Source organism: Ooceraea biroi, chromosome 1 (genome assembly GCF_003672135.1).
Source record: "Ooceraea biroi isolate clonal line C1 chromosome 1, Obir_v5.4, whole genome shotgun sequence".
Lineage (NCBI taxonomy): Eukaryota > Metazoa > Arthropoda > Insecta > Hymenoptera > Formicidae > Ooceraea > Ooceraea biroi.
In genome coordinates, this window is record NC_039506.1 from 9,188,377 (window position 1) to 9,204,493 (window position 16,117).

Here is a 16,117-nt window from a genome sequence, read left to right on the forward strand (position 1 = left end):
TATATTTATATAAATAAAATTGACGATACAAATTTTAATTTATCTTTCTGAGGTATTTTATTATAAATTTATTTTTACTCTACACTGAATATATATTATAGGTTTTTACGAAATGTTAATTAATAAAATTCCATTATGCATTCATAGCAGGTATTAAGAAACTGCAATGGATTTTAGATAAATATTCATATAAAAATAATATTTATATTTATTGTTGAAATAGATATTTCACAGCTGCAATGATCTTGTGGCTGACTAACTCACATTATCTTCTGTGTACGGATTATAACGAAAAAAGTTTATAAAAAAAGAATGTACGTCTCGATAGCTTTCACGAACTATTGATAGCATCTTTGTTATCGATGGTGTATCATGTCACAAGAAAAATGTGTATAGATAGATATTTCGCGAAAATAGTCATTATTAGTTCATTGAATAGTCCGCTCAAGCAAAGACGCTCCTTTAATTCTGAACGAAATCTGTTTCAATCAATTTTTAATCTTGTTTTATTGATATGGCATTGACAATTGTATGGCAAATGATTCTATTCGAAGTTTTAGTTAAAGAGAAATCGGTGTCATAGAATCTATAGAAAACTGCAGACTGTTTATGTGCACACGCAAATGAAATTCCAGAAGACGGAAGCTAACAGAGAAGGTGCTAAAAAAGAACGAAAAGTTAAAAGGAAGCAAGCAGGTCTATAAATATAAATCGAAGCTCGTGATGTGCGTATAGTAAGTGCCACTTTATTTATCATCACTTCCTCGTAATTATTACTCAGCATCAGTTTTTTCTACGTCTTCTTTGTATGCGTGCACCAAGTCCGTCCGGAGTTGCACCTTCTGCACTTCGTTTCTTTTCTTTCTCTCTTTATCTTTTCAGAGAACGAACGTACACCTCTATCTTGTTCAAATGCACCCGCTTGCGAGAGAGTGCAGGCAAAACGAACGCAATCGCAGCCTGGAGTACGCTCCGTCTCTCTCCGCGCTTCGTGGAAATCGCGCGCAAGCGGGGACGCCATTGGCCGCGACGCCGCCCCACTTCATTCCACTCGTCAGTCGGGCTCAAGCCCTCGTTGAGTGCGTGTTGTGCATTGTTGGTTGTGCTTTACGTCGGTACGCGAGCGTACGGATTTGTCACTGAAAAAGATCGAGGTAAGAGAAGAGCTGCTGTGATTTCGTCGCGCCGCTCGCGCGAGACCCGCTCGCTGAAAGTCGGCGATCGCGATCTCGTGACGAGGCTCTCTCGTCTCGCGAGGGGCGCGGAGCGGGCGGGAGGATCGGGAGGAGTAAGCTTCTGTCACGCGAGGCACCGCCGGTGGAGCATGTCTCGGACTCGCCCTAAAGATATATATATATGTGTATGCATTCACGTACGTACAGATAGATACCGTCGAGCGGTGTGTTCGCGAGGTAACGCGCTGCGGTTTCTTTCGGACGCGAGGAAGTCAGCGTCGCAACGTTTTTTCGAGATAAGCAAGAAAAAAATCGAGAGGGAGAGGGGGAGAGAGAGAAAGAGACGGAAGGGAGAGAGAGAAAAAATGAAACATAAATATATATATATATATGTTGACTGAGTAATATATATATATATATTTAGAAAGAGAAAGAGAGAGGAAAGTAGAAGGAAGTAGAGGAGAGTCTGATGGCGCTCACGGTCTTCGTGTGTACTCGCGGGATCGATACACGGTACATACTCGGGGGCGACGTAGTGTGGGTGCGGGAATACATTACGCCAGCTTCTCGTGGTAGCCGCGTCGGCTGTGTGCGTGTATATGAGAATGAGAGAAAGAGAGAGAGAGAGAGGGACAGGGGAGAAGGGAGGGGTGACTGCGAGAGACTGCCGGACGGAGCGTAGGGCTGGATTTCGTCGCAGGCCCCGGAACCAAAGAAATCCCACCAGATGTTGCGCAGCCACGTAGCTCGAGGTGCCCGTAAGAGCAGCCCGATATTCGCGGGATTCGTTTTCAGGAGACCGGAAAAAGGGACCGAGCCTCTCTGCCGCGTCGAGCCTTTCTGCGTACGAGAAAAGTCGTACCGAGCGCGCGCGTGGGTACACATTTCTCACGCCTCGTATCGTCGTACGCGAGTATCGAACGAAGCCGTCTTCCTCGCGCGCGTTCCATGCGCGCGAGGTGACGAGGAACGTCGTCGCTGAGGACGATGACGTGATCGAAGGTGGCGATCGCGATGGGTCGACGACTTTTTACGCGCGATAGCACGCTCCGATCTGGCCCGCAGCCGGAAGCTACGAATCCGTGCAGCTGCGATGCATATCTATGATGCGGCTCGTTCGTTACGAAAGATTCGTCACGATCTTGCTGTTTTTTTTTTCGAGCCTCGCATCACGTGTTTTCTTTTTTTCTTCTAAACGCGGAAAGCGTAGGCGGGCTACGGTAGAGTTGTGAGGGAGCATTTTACTTTCGTCCCTTCGAAGCGTGATTGCGTACCTAAGTTTGCTCCCTTTGTGTCTTTGTCCCTTTCTTCCTCCGGAACTTGCAAATGAACACATGTGTTACATGTGAAAAGCACAATAGAACGCGTTAAGGCGAGCAGATATCTTGTTTAAGTAGAGCAAGCGTGACAAAGTTAAGCTACGAATAAGAGAAACTTGTAGCTAGTATTGTCAATATTATTTATTATGACCAGGAGACAATAATCCTTACCGTGTAAATTCGAGATCTCGTTATCCTGCATCGCTCCTGCCTTACATTCACATGGACGCAACATTTGCGCCTTCTGATCCTCGGACTATGCTCGAGAACATATAGAATAATAGCTCCGGAATGAACCTTGACTAGTCATCGTCAGCTAACATTCCGCGTGTTGACTGAGCAATATTAAGTGAGACAGTGTAGCGTCTCAATGCCAGGTGCATATATAGACTTATCAAATGTTTGCATATTCAAGAATCTCGCATTAACAAACATTTCTATTCCTTCGACGAGGAGCGAATGCGGTAACTTCGAGCGATAAGTCCAGGTGAGATTCGCTTCAGCGCCAAGTCCTCGTGATCGCATCTTGATCGGTAGCGGCGAAGAGCGAAAGAGGAAATGCATGATCGAGATCGAGACGCCCGTGTCGCATAACGAGGCGATCTTTCCGGCGAGGCGCGTTCGAGCGTACAAAATGAAACGATGTTCTCTCTAATGCCAAAGCTCCCTTCGAAGTCACTCTGCCGACTCCACGAGCGACGTTATAGTCGCATTATAGTCGATCGATCGTGGCGGTTGCATGTTACGATACCAGCCGGCTGTAAGATCGGTCGATGACTTTTTGCGTACGATGGGGCGATCCGCGATTCGCGATACGCTCGAGTCGGCAGCCGGCAGTTGGTTACCGTTTTAATGCCAAAACGACCAATCTTGTTGTTCCCTCATTGAAACATTGTACTTGAGGACTATATTACCTTCTTACGTTATATAAAAAAGGTATCTTATAAGTAGATATGGAATTCTGTCTGAATTCAGTACGTAAAAATACACGAAAGCTCAGTCTGATAGATTCATAAGCTTAATACATAAATTCCAACAAGATGAGACTTGTTAAAAACGTCTATAGTTTTTAATAGCTTCTCGTAGGATGTAGGAAGGAAGTTTCATAATTTTCTTTTATCCTCAAATTTCTTTTATCTTTAAAACATTATCTTTAAAAGATCAAAAATTTACTTTACTGGAATGTTTCTTGAATACATTTAAATACATTTAAAGAAATGTACGGTCGAGGAACATGCAGAGTGCATTCTTTTTGTGTAATGTTGATTCGATATTCGCCAAAGAGAGGTATAAGCTCCGTTCGCGCACACATTACACGCATATTCTACACTTTATGCATTTAAAACAAAAGAGGCGTAGTGCGCGTTTCCTACCTTGCGAGAGGAAGGAAAAAGAATAAAAATGTAGAAATGTGCAAAAAGTACGTTCAACTATAACAGCGGATTTACTTCCCTGCTCTACTGTAAAGATAATCTTATGCGCGTAAACTTGACGACAAGTTTTGTTAGATATATTCTTGATTTTCATCGCTTACACATGTAATGTCTTCTTTACGAGGTACTTTTAAATCCTTAAGAATTCTGCGAATTGTGAATTACTGCTGATCTATTAAAATATATAATATTATAATGATATATTGTACTTCTTTTAAGTATACGTATTACAAGATAACTGTTACGAAATAAATTTTATTAAATATTAAAAATAATTCTAATCAGTTATAAATACTCACTTATATTTTTAGTCAATAGAAATTATAATACATTTTCGATATTTGCCTTTCATACGTTTAATTTAATTTCATTAAAGACAAATTTATATCGCGCTTTAAAGATAATTGGAGATTTTTAATTAAAATCGTGATGCATCACAAAATAAGGAAGCTCTTGCTATATCTTGTTTTAAGACCGTTGTTGAGATCAGAAAGCACGTTTCATAACTATGGATTTTCTGGCTTGAATGTTTAAGTATATCGAAGCATGTTGTGCAACGTGACGATATACTCTTCAAGGATAGAATGGAATCAGGAAAGTAGGTTAATAAACCGTATGTGTACATTGCACTTTATCGATCCACCGGTGTATTTATTGCAGAGATAGGTATTTGTTACCCGGCGTCTGTAGGATTTTTTTTAAATAGAATGCGATACATGTATATATGTATATGAAATAATCTATTAAGACCATATCTAACAGCAATCAAATATAGCAAATTCATATCTTCTATTTCATTATATGTATTGTAGAAATTCGAGATTGAGATTTTTTTTCATATTTTATTTAGTATAAAATATAAAATATAATATGAAATATAGAAATATTTTATTGATTTGGTCGATGAAAATTTCTATTTTTATACGTTTCTTATGTTAATTACACATTTATCTATACATTGTTTACTTGCAATATTTTATATATAAAATTTACGCGCGCGCACGTGTGTGTGTGTGTGTGTGTGTGTAGAAATATCTTTGCTAATTATTATCATTAATATTTTATTTATATATTTTATATTATTAGCATTAATGTATAACTTTTATATTTCTTAACTCATTTTATATGCCTTATTACGTTTTTATTATAACATTAATTAAAATTTATTATCTTGGTCCATAATATAAGTACAGGGCAATATTTTAGAGTTTCTCTCTCTTTCTCATTTAGAATAATAAAAGTTTTATGATAAGATAATTACGCCACTGCACCCATCGAATCTATTTTAGTCAATTTGAAGGCTAAAAAGCATCTCTCGGAAATCCTTTCGGTGCGTTTTAGTGATGTCAATGAAGCGGGAGAGATGGAGTGCTGGCTGGCACAGACTTCATTAATTAAGCGCGCGTTGATTCCACTACGGAAGAGTTGAATCACTACGGTAAAACGTTTTGCGACACTGAATGACATCGGCGTATTTAGCCAAGATTGAATCGTGACTCACAACGGAAGGGCACGATGCGAAAGCACAACATGCTAATGCAACGATAATTGAATTAAAACTCCCGATGAGCCCTTTTTAGAAAATCCCATATTTAACTTGTGAATCTATTTAAGAAGATTCTGACATGTTGAGAGAGATGGAAGAAATTAAACGAACAATGATCCTATTTTCTATATTATAATCCAACATTTTTCAATTTATTTGCACATCCCTGGAATCCAATATTTGTTAATTATTAATATTATTGAAAATAAAGTAACGTTAACATTTCTCCACGTATTTTAATTTCAACGCAAAAAGATTGAAATCCATTACCAAAGATTGAAATCCATAACCGCAAGCGTTAAAAGTAAATATACAATTATGTGAAATAAAATTTAATTTTCTTCTAATCGTTTTATACCTTCAAAGAAAAAGTTTATTTACATTGATTACAACGATTGAATCTAATATTTTGTTTTTCTTTTCATACAATGCTTACGGGAGAAAATAAAATATAGAATTTGTGCTGTAACTCACAGCCGATTGCGGTGGACAATTAAATTTAATTAATTTCACGTTAAATGAATGAATGGTTTTAATAAAAGTTTTTAATACTTCGCATTTTACAGCATTTCCATGTTGAATAAAAATGTATGTGTATGTATAAAGCTTTAATACTTAAGTAATTGATATAATGTAACCAATATAATATAAAACTTACACAATATAATTAATTAAATATTAAAGTACATATATTTTCAACATTGTATCAATACTGATAATTCATTTAATTAGCCGCAGGAAAATTCGAATCCTAACGTTTGACCATAATCGATTGACTATCGATAAGACGTCGATGATCACTTGATATTCTCGCGCGATGAATAAATTTCCAAAGTTATTAATTCGTTAATTATTTTTTATTACAGCGCTCGCGTAGCATGTCTTGACGAGTAGGAGAGGTGTTACGACAGGGTTTCCGGCAGATAAGGGTTCTCCAAAATGGCGGGCGGTCATCAGCAGCTTCCGGAGCAGTACACGGTGCCGCAATACGCGAGGATCTTCCACAGTCTGCCGCATCTAAATGTCTCTTTGCATTCGGTCAATAATACCTTCAATCCGCACTCCGAGATCTACTTGGAGGTGGGTATCTCTCGGACGGATATTCGTCGCGGACTTTCCTGCCGCGATTATCGGAAACCCATCTTCCCCATAGAGAGCTCTCCGTTTTCTTCTCTCGACGCAAAATCGATCTCGTTGATTTAAAAACAAAGTGTGCCCGATTAATCGGCCGCGCCGCCTCTTAAGCTTCGCGCTCCGGATCGATACGCTGATTCCTTGGCGAGGGCATCCGGATTTCGCGCGGCAGATCCGTCGAAGATCTCGCCGGGTCCGAGAGCGATATTTCATTCGTACCGAGTCCTGGCACGCTTGCAAGAGGATACTCAATTTATTTTCAATTCCGTGCTTGAGTCTCAACCCCGACACGTTTCGCGCAAGCATAGTTATTTGGGGCGCGAAATCCCGTATCCGGAATCGAAATCCTCAATCTTCAATTTTCAGAGCGAGATTCCTATCTCGTATTTGATCCGAGTTCAATTTAGATATCACGTAAATGGGAATTAGTGTATTAATCGAGTACTCGCTTCGAGTAATACCCGGTAATTCCTACTAACACCTTGATCTTGCACATCGGGATTCACCCGGCGGTTATCCCGCGGGACATTCTCTCGACGACCAAGGGTGCTTTAGATTATCGCTCCAATCGGGTCGGTAAGTGCCAGTGTTCACGTCGATACGCGATCCACACGAAACGAAAGTCCCGGAAGGGAACATGTGCGGAAACGATAATGGCCAGAGATGAAGACCGTGTACCACCGACTCATTGTTCTTTTTACGGGCTGCAAGACCGAAATGAGAATAAAAAGGAAGGGAAGGGACGATTCCACGTGTCCGCGGAAAGCAGTGGCAGACGCGCAGGATGTGCCGTAACACGACGAGGACAGAAAAGAAGCAAAGAGAAAAAGGGGTAGAGAACGAGGAGCCGGCAATGAAGAAAAAGAAGGCCGGAACACGAGGACGGGCAGGTGGATACCGCGAGCGCGCGTGAATCCGGCCCGCGTGTAACTGGAAAGCACAATACCTGGGAAAGCTCAAACAATGCACAAAGGCTTTCGCATAATGCGCCCGGGGCAATTCGCGAGCAGGCTTGAACGCGCTCAACGGGAGGGAAACATCGGGCCGTGGCACGGGGTACCTCGGCTTCCCCGGCCTTCTCTCGTGTGCCTTAGTTTGCCCTTCTTTTTTTTCGTTCATCTTTCTCGTACGTGTCGAAATGAGGTATCCACCGAGAATCGCGCGAAACTTTGTCTTACTTTGCGCTTTCGTCATGCACGCAACGCCGGGGTGAAGCGAGTCGAGGCCGTGTCGGGAAACGAGATAAAAGCCTCGGGGAGGAAGGAACGCCGGCAAAAGTTACGAGGCGGCCGTAAGTGCGGGCTCGTACAAAGTAAATACGTAATATGTGCCTAGGACGATGTTACAGTACGATCTTTGATGACGTACGACGACGACGACGACGACGACGATGCATCGCCATCGGCACGCGACTGTCTTGGAGTAAAACGGAGGCGGAAGCGAAGGATGATATTTTGGCGCGGTTCCAATTTTTCGACGTTATCTGTGTGTTTGGATATAGCGCGTGCTTGCAGCTCCTCGGCAGCTAAAGGCAGCTTTCTCTTTAATTAGATTTTCAAATCCATCTATATCTGTTTTTAGACAGTTTGTTAAAAGTAGAAGTTAATAGATAATTATTGATTGTATAAAATTTTAGGAGGAAACTTATTGGTAGAAATCAGCGATGTTTTATTACAAAAGTGTACAAAAGTAAAGTAACGAAGAAAAGAAGATCACAGTCAGAATTAACACACACAAAGACGGGTGAATTTTAATTTTCTTTTACAGAGCCTTGGGATATTGGGAAGTATTCCTGCAGCCTGGTTGATTTTAACGTTGCTGGTGTTGCTGGTTTATTTGGTAACGAGATGCTGCGACCGGAGGCCGCGCCCCAAGAAGTCGATAACCGCGCTGAAGTTTTCGCTGGCCATCCTGGCGTTGCTCTGTAGCGGAGCGGTCGCCGTTGGTCTTTATGGCAACGACGACGTGCACAATGGCTTAGTACAACTCGTGGCAGCGGCAAAGAATGTTGACGGTATCCTCATGGGAGTCAGAAATCAGGTATTTATCGCGTATTTTTAGTAGTATGCAAAATCTTATTTATTACTACGTATAATAATGAAATTTCATATATTGTTCGAGATAATATAATAAAAAATTCTAATTCCATAAAAAATATAGATGTTACAGAGTAAATCAATAAAATCGCAAATCAGATAATAATGCACATATTTTAAATATCTATTGCTTTCGCTCTTCTTTCGAAAACATATTACATTATAAAACATATTATGATAGGGAAAATATCTCGTACTGTGTTCACAAATCTACATATGAAAATAGAAAATCCATATTCTTCATGTTACGAAGATTTATAGATTTTCGACTTTCCAACGATATGACCTCGTTAAAGATTGTTATTTAATATTTAATAGAATTTATCTTGGAGTAGGTACAATAGATCGCATTTTGATTTGGTTTGGACTAATTTAAACAACTAAAATACAATTGACATAATTAGAAATCACACATTTATATATTACTTTGCAGACCGACACTATAGAAGTGACTCTGAAGAAAAAAGTGGAGCCGCAGTTGACTGCTCTCCGAGACGCATTTGACGCTCCGGCCAGCAATAAAACTATGTTAGGCTGGTTGCTGGTGGCGCTAAATAACATGAAAGATAACACGAGCATCGCCGCAAATCGGAGTTTTGAAATCCGGAAGCCATTAAACGGCATCAGTCTCGCCGGCGCCATCGGAATGGGCGAGAAGATCGAACAGTTGCGATGGCCTATCACCATGGCAGTTCTGAGCGCTCTGCTTGTTCTCTGCGTGGTTCTGGTGGTCGGCGTTGCGCGACACTCCAGATGCGTTCTCATAACGTACGTCTCTAAAAATAGAAATAGATCGTTCAGTAATATTATTTTTACCGCATTCTCCTCGTTTACTTTATTCCGCGCGCTCGAAAATAGAAAGTCCTTTGGAAGTCGTGTCAAAGTCCTTGCGGAATTGGAGCGACGTACCGTCACCGTAATCACCGAACGCAGCCGCAATGAAGTCGTCCTGATAGAATTTTCTTTCAGATTTTCCGTGTTCGGCTTGTTCGCGGTGATCGTCTCTTGGCTCATGGCATCCTTATACCTGGCAACTTCCGTAGCCCTAGGTGATCTCTGCGTGTCGCCCGACGGCTACTTAAGCAGAGCCGTACCGTCGACCTTAGCTTCCGAGGTGCTCTCGTACTACACGCATTGTGAGAACACGCGCAGCAATCCGTTCACGCAGAGATTGCGGGACGGGCAGCGCGCGGTGGGCAACATGAGACACAATCTGAACGCTGTCACTCGACTGGCAGTGGAACTGTACAAGGAGCAGCATCTCCAGCCGAAGCTCAGCAGTTTATCCACGGACGTTAACACCGTGGACAGACTCATGTCCGGCCTGGCTACGTTACTCGACTGCAAACCCCTGCATAAGCAATACGTTCACGCCGCTAAGAGTTTATGCCACTTGGGACTGTAAGTTTAATATGTCTCTTTTACGATTATTAATTATAAGAATTTTTTGTTAAAATTAATTAAAATGTTTTATATAGAATGCGATATATATATATTGTAATGTGTTTCTCGTGATGGTTTTAGGTATGGATTGACTTTTATGCTACTAGCCAGTTTAGCCGCGGGTCTCTTGTTCACCGTACTGGTTTGGGTGGATTCTCATACGTGGATATACATACGAAAACGGTAAGCGCATATTACACGAATCATCCGAGGAATCGAGAATTAACAGACTTTTCGTTTATATTTTTTTATATACTATTTAATATTATTATTTATACCTTGTGTTTATATTTTAAAAATAATGGAAAACTAAGTTTCGAGATTTTAGGAAGTCTAAAATAATGCTTGCGTTTGTTCCAGAAGAGATTACCATCAAGTCGACGAGCAGGATCCGTATTTACCGCCGTCGGCGGCCTCGCAGGCGATAGCAGCGCGGACCCTTCGAGGCCAAGGGTCGTACCCGCCTACAGCCCCTACGCTTAATTCGAATGCTCTTGGCACTCATAATACGATTAAGCAGCCTCTCTTGCTAACGCCGCCCCCACCGTCCTACGCTACTGCGACTGCTCGAGCACGTCAACTGCACGAGAGCATGCTAAAGTTTGTGCATGAGATTTTCAGTTTATTCTCCTTCATTTCCTTAGCTTCAGTATCGAGTTAATATCGATCATCCATGGTCATTGCGCTAAATTACATACGGCATTAGGTCCAGTGCGTTCCCTTTGAGTGTTGCTTTAATCATTTATAGTTTTACTGTCATCAAGAATTAAAGATTGTTCATATTTATAGCATACGCTTTTGACGGAATACACGTGACAAAATGTAATTGCATCATACAAATAATTGTGTCGATCTTGATTTTATTATATTTGCAGTTTCGATTATTTGAACATCTCTCGGTGTTTTATGCGATATAAGTATTATGGAAACAGATATGGATATTGTTTTTAGCAGTCTTGATTGTTTTTTTACGATATTGTTACGAAGATAGATATTAGAGCGCGCTTTGTAATTCTGTTTTTTTAAATCAACATTAACATATGATGTATAGACGGTTTTGCAGACATGAGTGAATTAAATTTATGTTTAGATTACGCTACGTAACATAATATTTTAAACAGCGATTATTGCGTGAAACGAAGATAATGTTGCAACTTGGTTTGTTCTTCCTCGCCATTTACAGAGGTGGGGGTGTTAACGGGAGCGGAGCAGGCGGGGATCACAAATCGTCTCAGCATAATCAGCAATCGACGGGTGGACGAACTGAGCACCGTTCTGGACTCGGAGATCAACCTGGCCAGTACGCGACTCTGAGCAAACAGTGCAAGACCCTGGAATCGAGTGACTTCTACTGAGGGCACGCCCCCGCAGGGCCCGGTAAATATAAAAAAAACTTTTAATCTCTTTTTAATATATAGCATAATAATATATGGAGAATATATATTTCTATAAAGAATATTCTCTAAAGAAATTTTCTTCGTTTCTTTCTCTTCCTTTTCTTTTTCGTGACATTAATTTCTCTCTGATAAATTTTAAATTGTTCTATTAGCAGTTGATTTAATCAATATTTTCTATACGATCGCATCGTATTTCACATTGCAGGTAGAGAACCACCGTGGACGCCCAGCGTGGCGTCTTTTACCGGTACCCTGTCTCACAATTCGCATGGACCTGCGCATCTTGCCACTTTCCAAGACTCTCGGAAGACGCAAACGCTGGATCCGAAGAATCTGGCTAGCCTGAAAAGGGGGGGCCCCACCCCGGCTTGGAATCAAAATCGACCGCTCCCGCCGAATCCCACGAATCAGCAGCCTACGTGGGAGTTCGAGTCACGCTCGCAGACCAACATGAATCAGTTTCGGTCGTTGGTGCGGAACAAGGCGCCTAACATTCGCATTCAGGACCAGATGCAGGATCAAGTCAGAACTTTGGACCGTAATTTCTCGCGCGGTCAGTTCAACGGTACCGCCGCGCAGAACAGCACCGTGCCGAACATGTACGGTACGTATAATCGCGCGCAGGGCAGGCAGGAGAAGCCGACGGTGGCTACATTGAGTCAGGTGCAGGGTAGCGATCCTAATCTGTATGCTGTAACGGAACTCTAATCGTGCGACCGGGAAAAAGCCGGGAAACGACGTCATCGACGGATCACGTCGTGAGTAGGAACTTGGCGGAATGGTAACCTCTCCGTCGCGAGTTTTATCCTTCGACGAGTCTCAAATCGCGTGCGATTCCGAGTTCCTACAGAGAGAAATGGCAAACTGATTTTTCGGATGATTTGCGATACAAGTGAGAAAAATAGGAGGGGGCGATGAAGTTTCGGAGAACACGGGAAACTTGTGCGAGGTATACTTTATATCCGAGATTTTGTACTTGTATATCATGTACAGTGGATATTGTGGTACGTCCTTCTGCGTTTATCCTGTCGATTTGTTACCGCGATTTCTTGATCGGATCGCGAGCTATCCTTAAGCTTGAAGCGGCGACGTACGTATTTATTGTTTGTTGGTTGGCTGGCCGGAGGGAGAGAGCTGCACGAACGACTTAAAGCACAAGTATCTTCACACAAAGCTTTACATCGACATACATAATTTACAGAGATACTACTCGCTTCTCTTTATTCTAAATTAGCCGTTAATTTTTCGCGCGTAATGCTTGACTGAGCGAAACTGACTAAATAACGCAAGGCTTTCGAAGGGAATACCAAAAGAGATACGGTTTTTATATACTTTTTACATTTTAATCGAACGAATCTATGTTGACTTTTTCCGTGAGAGGTATTTAATACACTTTATATGTGTGTGAACGTATACGTGTACATCTAGTTACCGCACGAATGTCTGGTGATTTTTTACGAGACACTCTGGCAGAATTCGATCGAATTATGGAATACGCTCGATGACTGCCAATGCTCAGACAAACGTATTCTTTAAGTACAAACACGGTGGTAGTATACACAGGTGTTGAAATTTTTCAGTTTTTATACGGAAAGAAGAATAAAACGAGCGTCGAACATATATATTAAATGAACGATGAGATCATTGGAAACTTACTTCCACAAGCGATTCTAGCTAATGTACGATGTACCCTTTAAAGGCAGTGGGGAAAATGAATCTATCGCAAAAGTTGAATCTTACTTGTACTCTGTAAGGGTCACAAATGAATTTTTTGCGGAGTGCAGTCTTCCTGAGATATTCTGTAACACTAGAGATATATCGGATATCCAGCAATTATTCAGCATTCGCGAAATCGGATTGTACTTCGGTATCAATGTTCAACTTTGAATGCTTCACACAAAATGACAAAATGACAAAAAATGTAGGTGCGTACATGGAAAAAGGACAGATTTTCTAAAGTTTTTAATGTAATTTTTACCAATTTCGTTCATGTCAGTAATAATAATCGTACGCAGTACGCATCGTACTATGTTCAAATATCGAAGAACAATTTTGTATTTGAATAATTGTCGGTTGAATAAATGCTATTTACATTTAGCATCCGGCATCCGCCTAGCGATTAAATATTGCCACGGATGCCTGATTCTACATTATCCGGTACATCTCTAATCGGTATTATTCAAAACTTTGTAAAAGTTGACAGAGATTTTTAGCAATTACATATGATACTTTATACTCGCATCCGCATATAATTCACAGAATAAGTTTTGTATATAAACAGTAACATTTAAGATTATCGAGTAAACGTGAAAAAGAGTGTGATAAAACGAATCTAGATGTTATGCAAATTTGTGAAAGCATTTTGTGACTTTGGTTTGACGGTTCAACTATCTGAAAAGGAAAGGAAAATCGTGCCATTCCAGAAATGTTTGCATTTATCGCAACCACTTTCCAGAGTTTTTCTTACGGCTTGCGTTTATAGTCCGATAACGTAATCGCAATACTGAGCATTGAAAGCGAAGGCGAATAGCGAAGAAACTTTTAATCCAATGTAAATAATTGTAATATTTATTGTGGAGCGATAGCTCTCGTAGACTAATAGCTATAGTTTAGTTAAATGCTAATTTAAGTTTCGACGGTAAATATTAAACGTGTACATGCGGCGTGCACCGCCGCGTGCACATAATGTGAGACGAACGAATATGTCACTTTGTTCAGTTTAAAGTTGAAGAAGTACCCTAGTCAGTACATGAAGTTGTGTACATTCGATACAAGCGAAAGAAAGATCTCTTGCCAAATTCTTAACACGGCTCAATTTTCAAGAAAAGAACATAGAGAGGACTGCTCTTTTTTCTCAGATATTTGTATCGTTACTATTAATACATATGGAAGCTATATTAGTGCATCATTGCTCCGATACATGTTCTAGATTTTAAGAAAAAAAGTTCTCATCGAGAAAATAATACAAGCGACATCCAACCTCAGTGTTTTAAAGAAAAAAGGCAGGAATATGAATTTTTAACGTATTTTCTTCTTTTTTCTCAGAATAATTATTTGTTTTGCAGTTTGTTTTTACGATATCAATCAATCGATATGCAATAAGTAAAATCTTAATTATTTTTTCATTTAGTAAAATTCAAAAAGAGAGAGAGCATGAAAGAGAGAGAGAGAGAGAGAGAGAGAGAGAGAGAGAGAGAGAGCGTGAAAGAAGGAGAGAGAGAGAAAAATAAATTGATTCAAGTTTTCTTTTTTTTTATGCAACATGGTATGGTTTTTTCTCTTTATAATATTTCTTTTCTAATGCTTAACGAAACACTGGAGATGGATACCTTCAGATAGCTGGAGAAAGACACGATAATTGCAACTTTGATTGAGATTTTAAAACGCGCAAACGGGATCAATATAGTACTGTTCATACTGAGAGCCACGGATAAATATTAAGCAATTACTTGTCAGTCAGCAAAAATTTATGTATTGCGAAGATTTTTCCGTAAGAAAACATTCAATTGATGCTCATAATGGACCGTTCTGAGCGAAAAGTTGATAATGGAGAAGACCTAGTTTACACAGGCCCCGTTTAGCATGTACTCAAAATTAATCTAGAACAGGATATGTTGTTAAATTTTTAACATGCAAATTTGTAATCTAGACTATTGTTATAATGGGACTTTTATTCCAATCATTTATTAATCTTTTTAGACATGAGATTTCATGAGATTGTGAGACACACGTTATGAATCAATTCTTCTGATGAATAAAATACATCATCTAAGTTTCTTATCAGTTTCACATATGTAAACGGTAAAAACATAAATCTTGCGTGGCGCAAGAAGGCGAGAGCATCTGCGCGAGCAAGCACGAACAAAAGAGAAAAGCAAACTTGAATGCTGAGAAAGAGAGGAAGGAAGAATATGTATGTGAGTGTACGTGCGTATGTATGTATATGTTCATTATACATACATGTATATGCGTAAAGAGAGAAAGACAGAAGAAGGAACGGGAATTTATTTCGGGGAATGCAACGATGCGGCATTAAAAAGTTCGTTCGGATCGGCGCAGGTTCTTGGCCTATGATGGCAATCCTTTCGGGATCGTGGATTGAAAAAAAAATAGTCGACAAACGATGAGAATCAAAAAGGGGATTTTGGAAAGAGTCCGTTTGAATGTTACGTGCGTCTACAGGTATGGATGCGTGATGAACACACGGGAGACCTAAGCTTTTGTGCACCTTTGAAGACTGATACTGGATACACCGAAGAATCCAGGGCCCTAACGTTTTTCCGTATACCATGTAAATGTGTAATCCTCGACACGTAGTGGAGAATGCGACGGGATACGCATATTTCTGTTACACGTTTCGATATCCATCTATGTATTTTCTGTTCGACACTTTCCCGATTTGCGTTGCATTTGTGGCATACCTCTCGTTAGATCTGTTGACGAGAGTATGAGTAATATATATATATATATATATATATATATATATATATATATATATATATATATTTCTTCTTTGCGTATTTCTCTCTCACTGCGCGAGATTTTTGTTTACAAAGTACGTAGAGGCTACTCGA

At 40.3% G+C, this 16,117-nt stretch overlaps 1 protein-coding gene and 1 long non-coding RNA gene across 3 annotated transcripts; one reads left to right on the forward strand and one right to left on the reverse strand.

Moving 5' to 3' along the window:
• Positions 1–55: 55 nt before the first annotated feature.
• Positions 56–14,697, forward strand: LOC105279974 (protein tweety). Of its 2 annotated transcripts, none has more exons than XM_026975178.1 (9): positions 56–1,154; positions 6,340–6,553; positions 8,375–8,647; positions 9,137–9,471; positions 9,673–10,104; positions 10,228–10,329; positions 10,507–10,746; positions 11,330–11,487; positions 11,749–14,697. In XM_026975178.1, the coding sequence occupies exons 2-9, from the start codon at positions 6,413–6,415 to the stop codon at positions 12,249–12,251; spliced, it is 2,184 nt and encodes a 727-aa protein (XP_026830979.1). In that variant the 5' UTR covers positions 56–1,154; positions 6,340–6,412; the 3' UTR covers positions 12,252–14,697. The 2 variants fall into 2 exon arrangements, with proteins under 2 accessions (XP_026830979.1, XP_011338413.1); XM_011340111.3 differs by having other exon boundaries at positions 11,330–11,523; positions 11,749–11,891.
• Positions 729–4,963, reverse strand: LOC113563529. The gene is made up of 2 exons (XR_003407480.1): positions 2,666–4,963; positions 729–2,593 (listed from the first exon to the last, which is right to left on the reverse strand). It is a non-coding gene; the product is annotated as an uncharacterized LOC113563529 (long non-coding RNA).
• Positions 14,698–16,117: the final 1,420 nt, after the last annotated feature.

What these genes read in the sequence shown, in the direction of transcription:
- LOC105279974 (XM_026975178.1), top strand. Translation starts at nt 6,413, where the DNA reads ATGGCGGGCGGTCATCAGCAGCTTCCGGAGCAGTACACGGTGCCGCAA. An exon ending in TGGATATACATACGAAAACG is followed by an intron (nt 10,330 to 10,506) that starts GTAAGCGCATAT and finishes CGTTTGTTCCAG; the next exon opens with AAGAGATTACCATCAAGTCG. An exon ending in CTGCACGAGAGCATGCTAAA is followed by an intron (nt 10,747 to 11,329) that starts GTTTGTGCATGA and finishes CGCCATTTACAG; the next exon opens with AGGTGGGGGTGTTAACGGGA.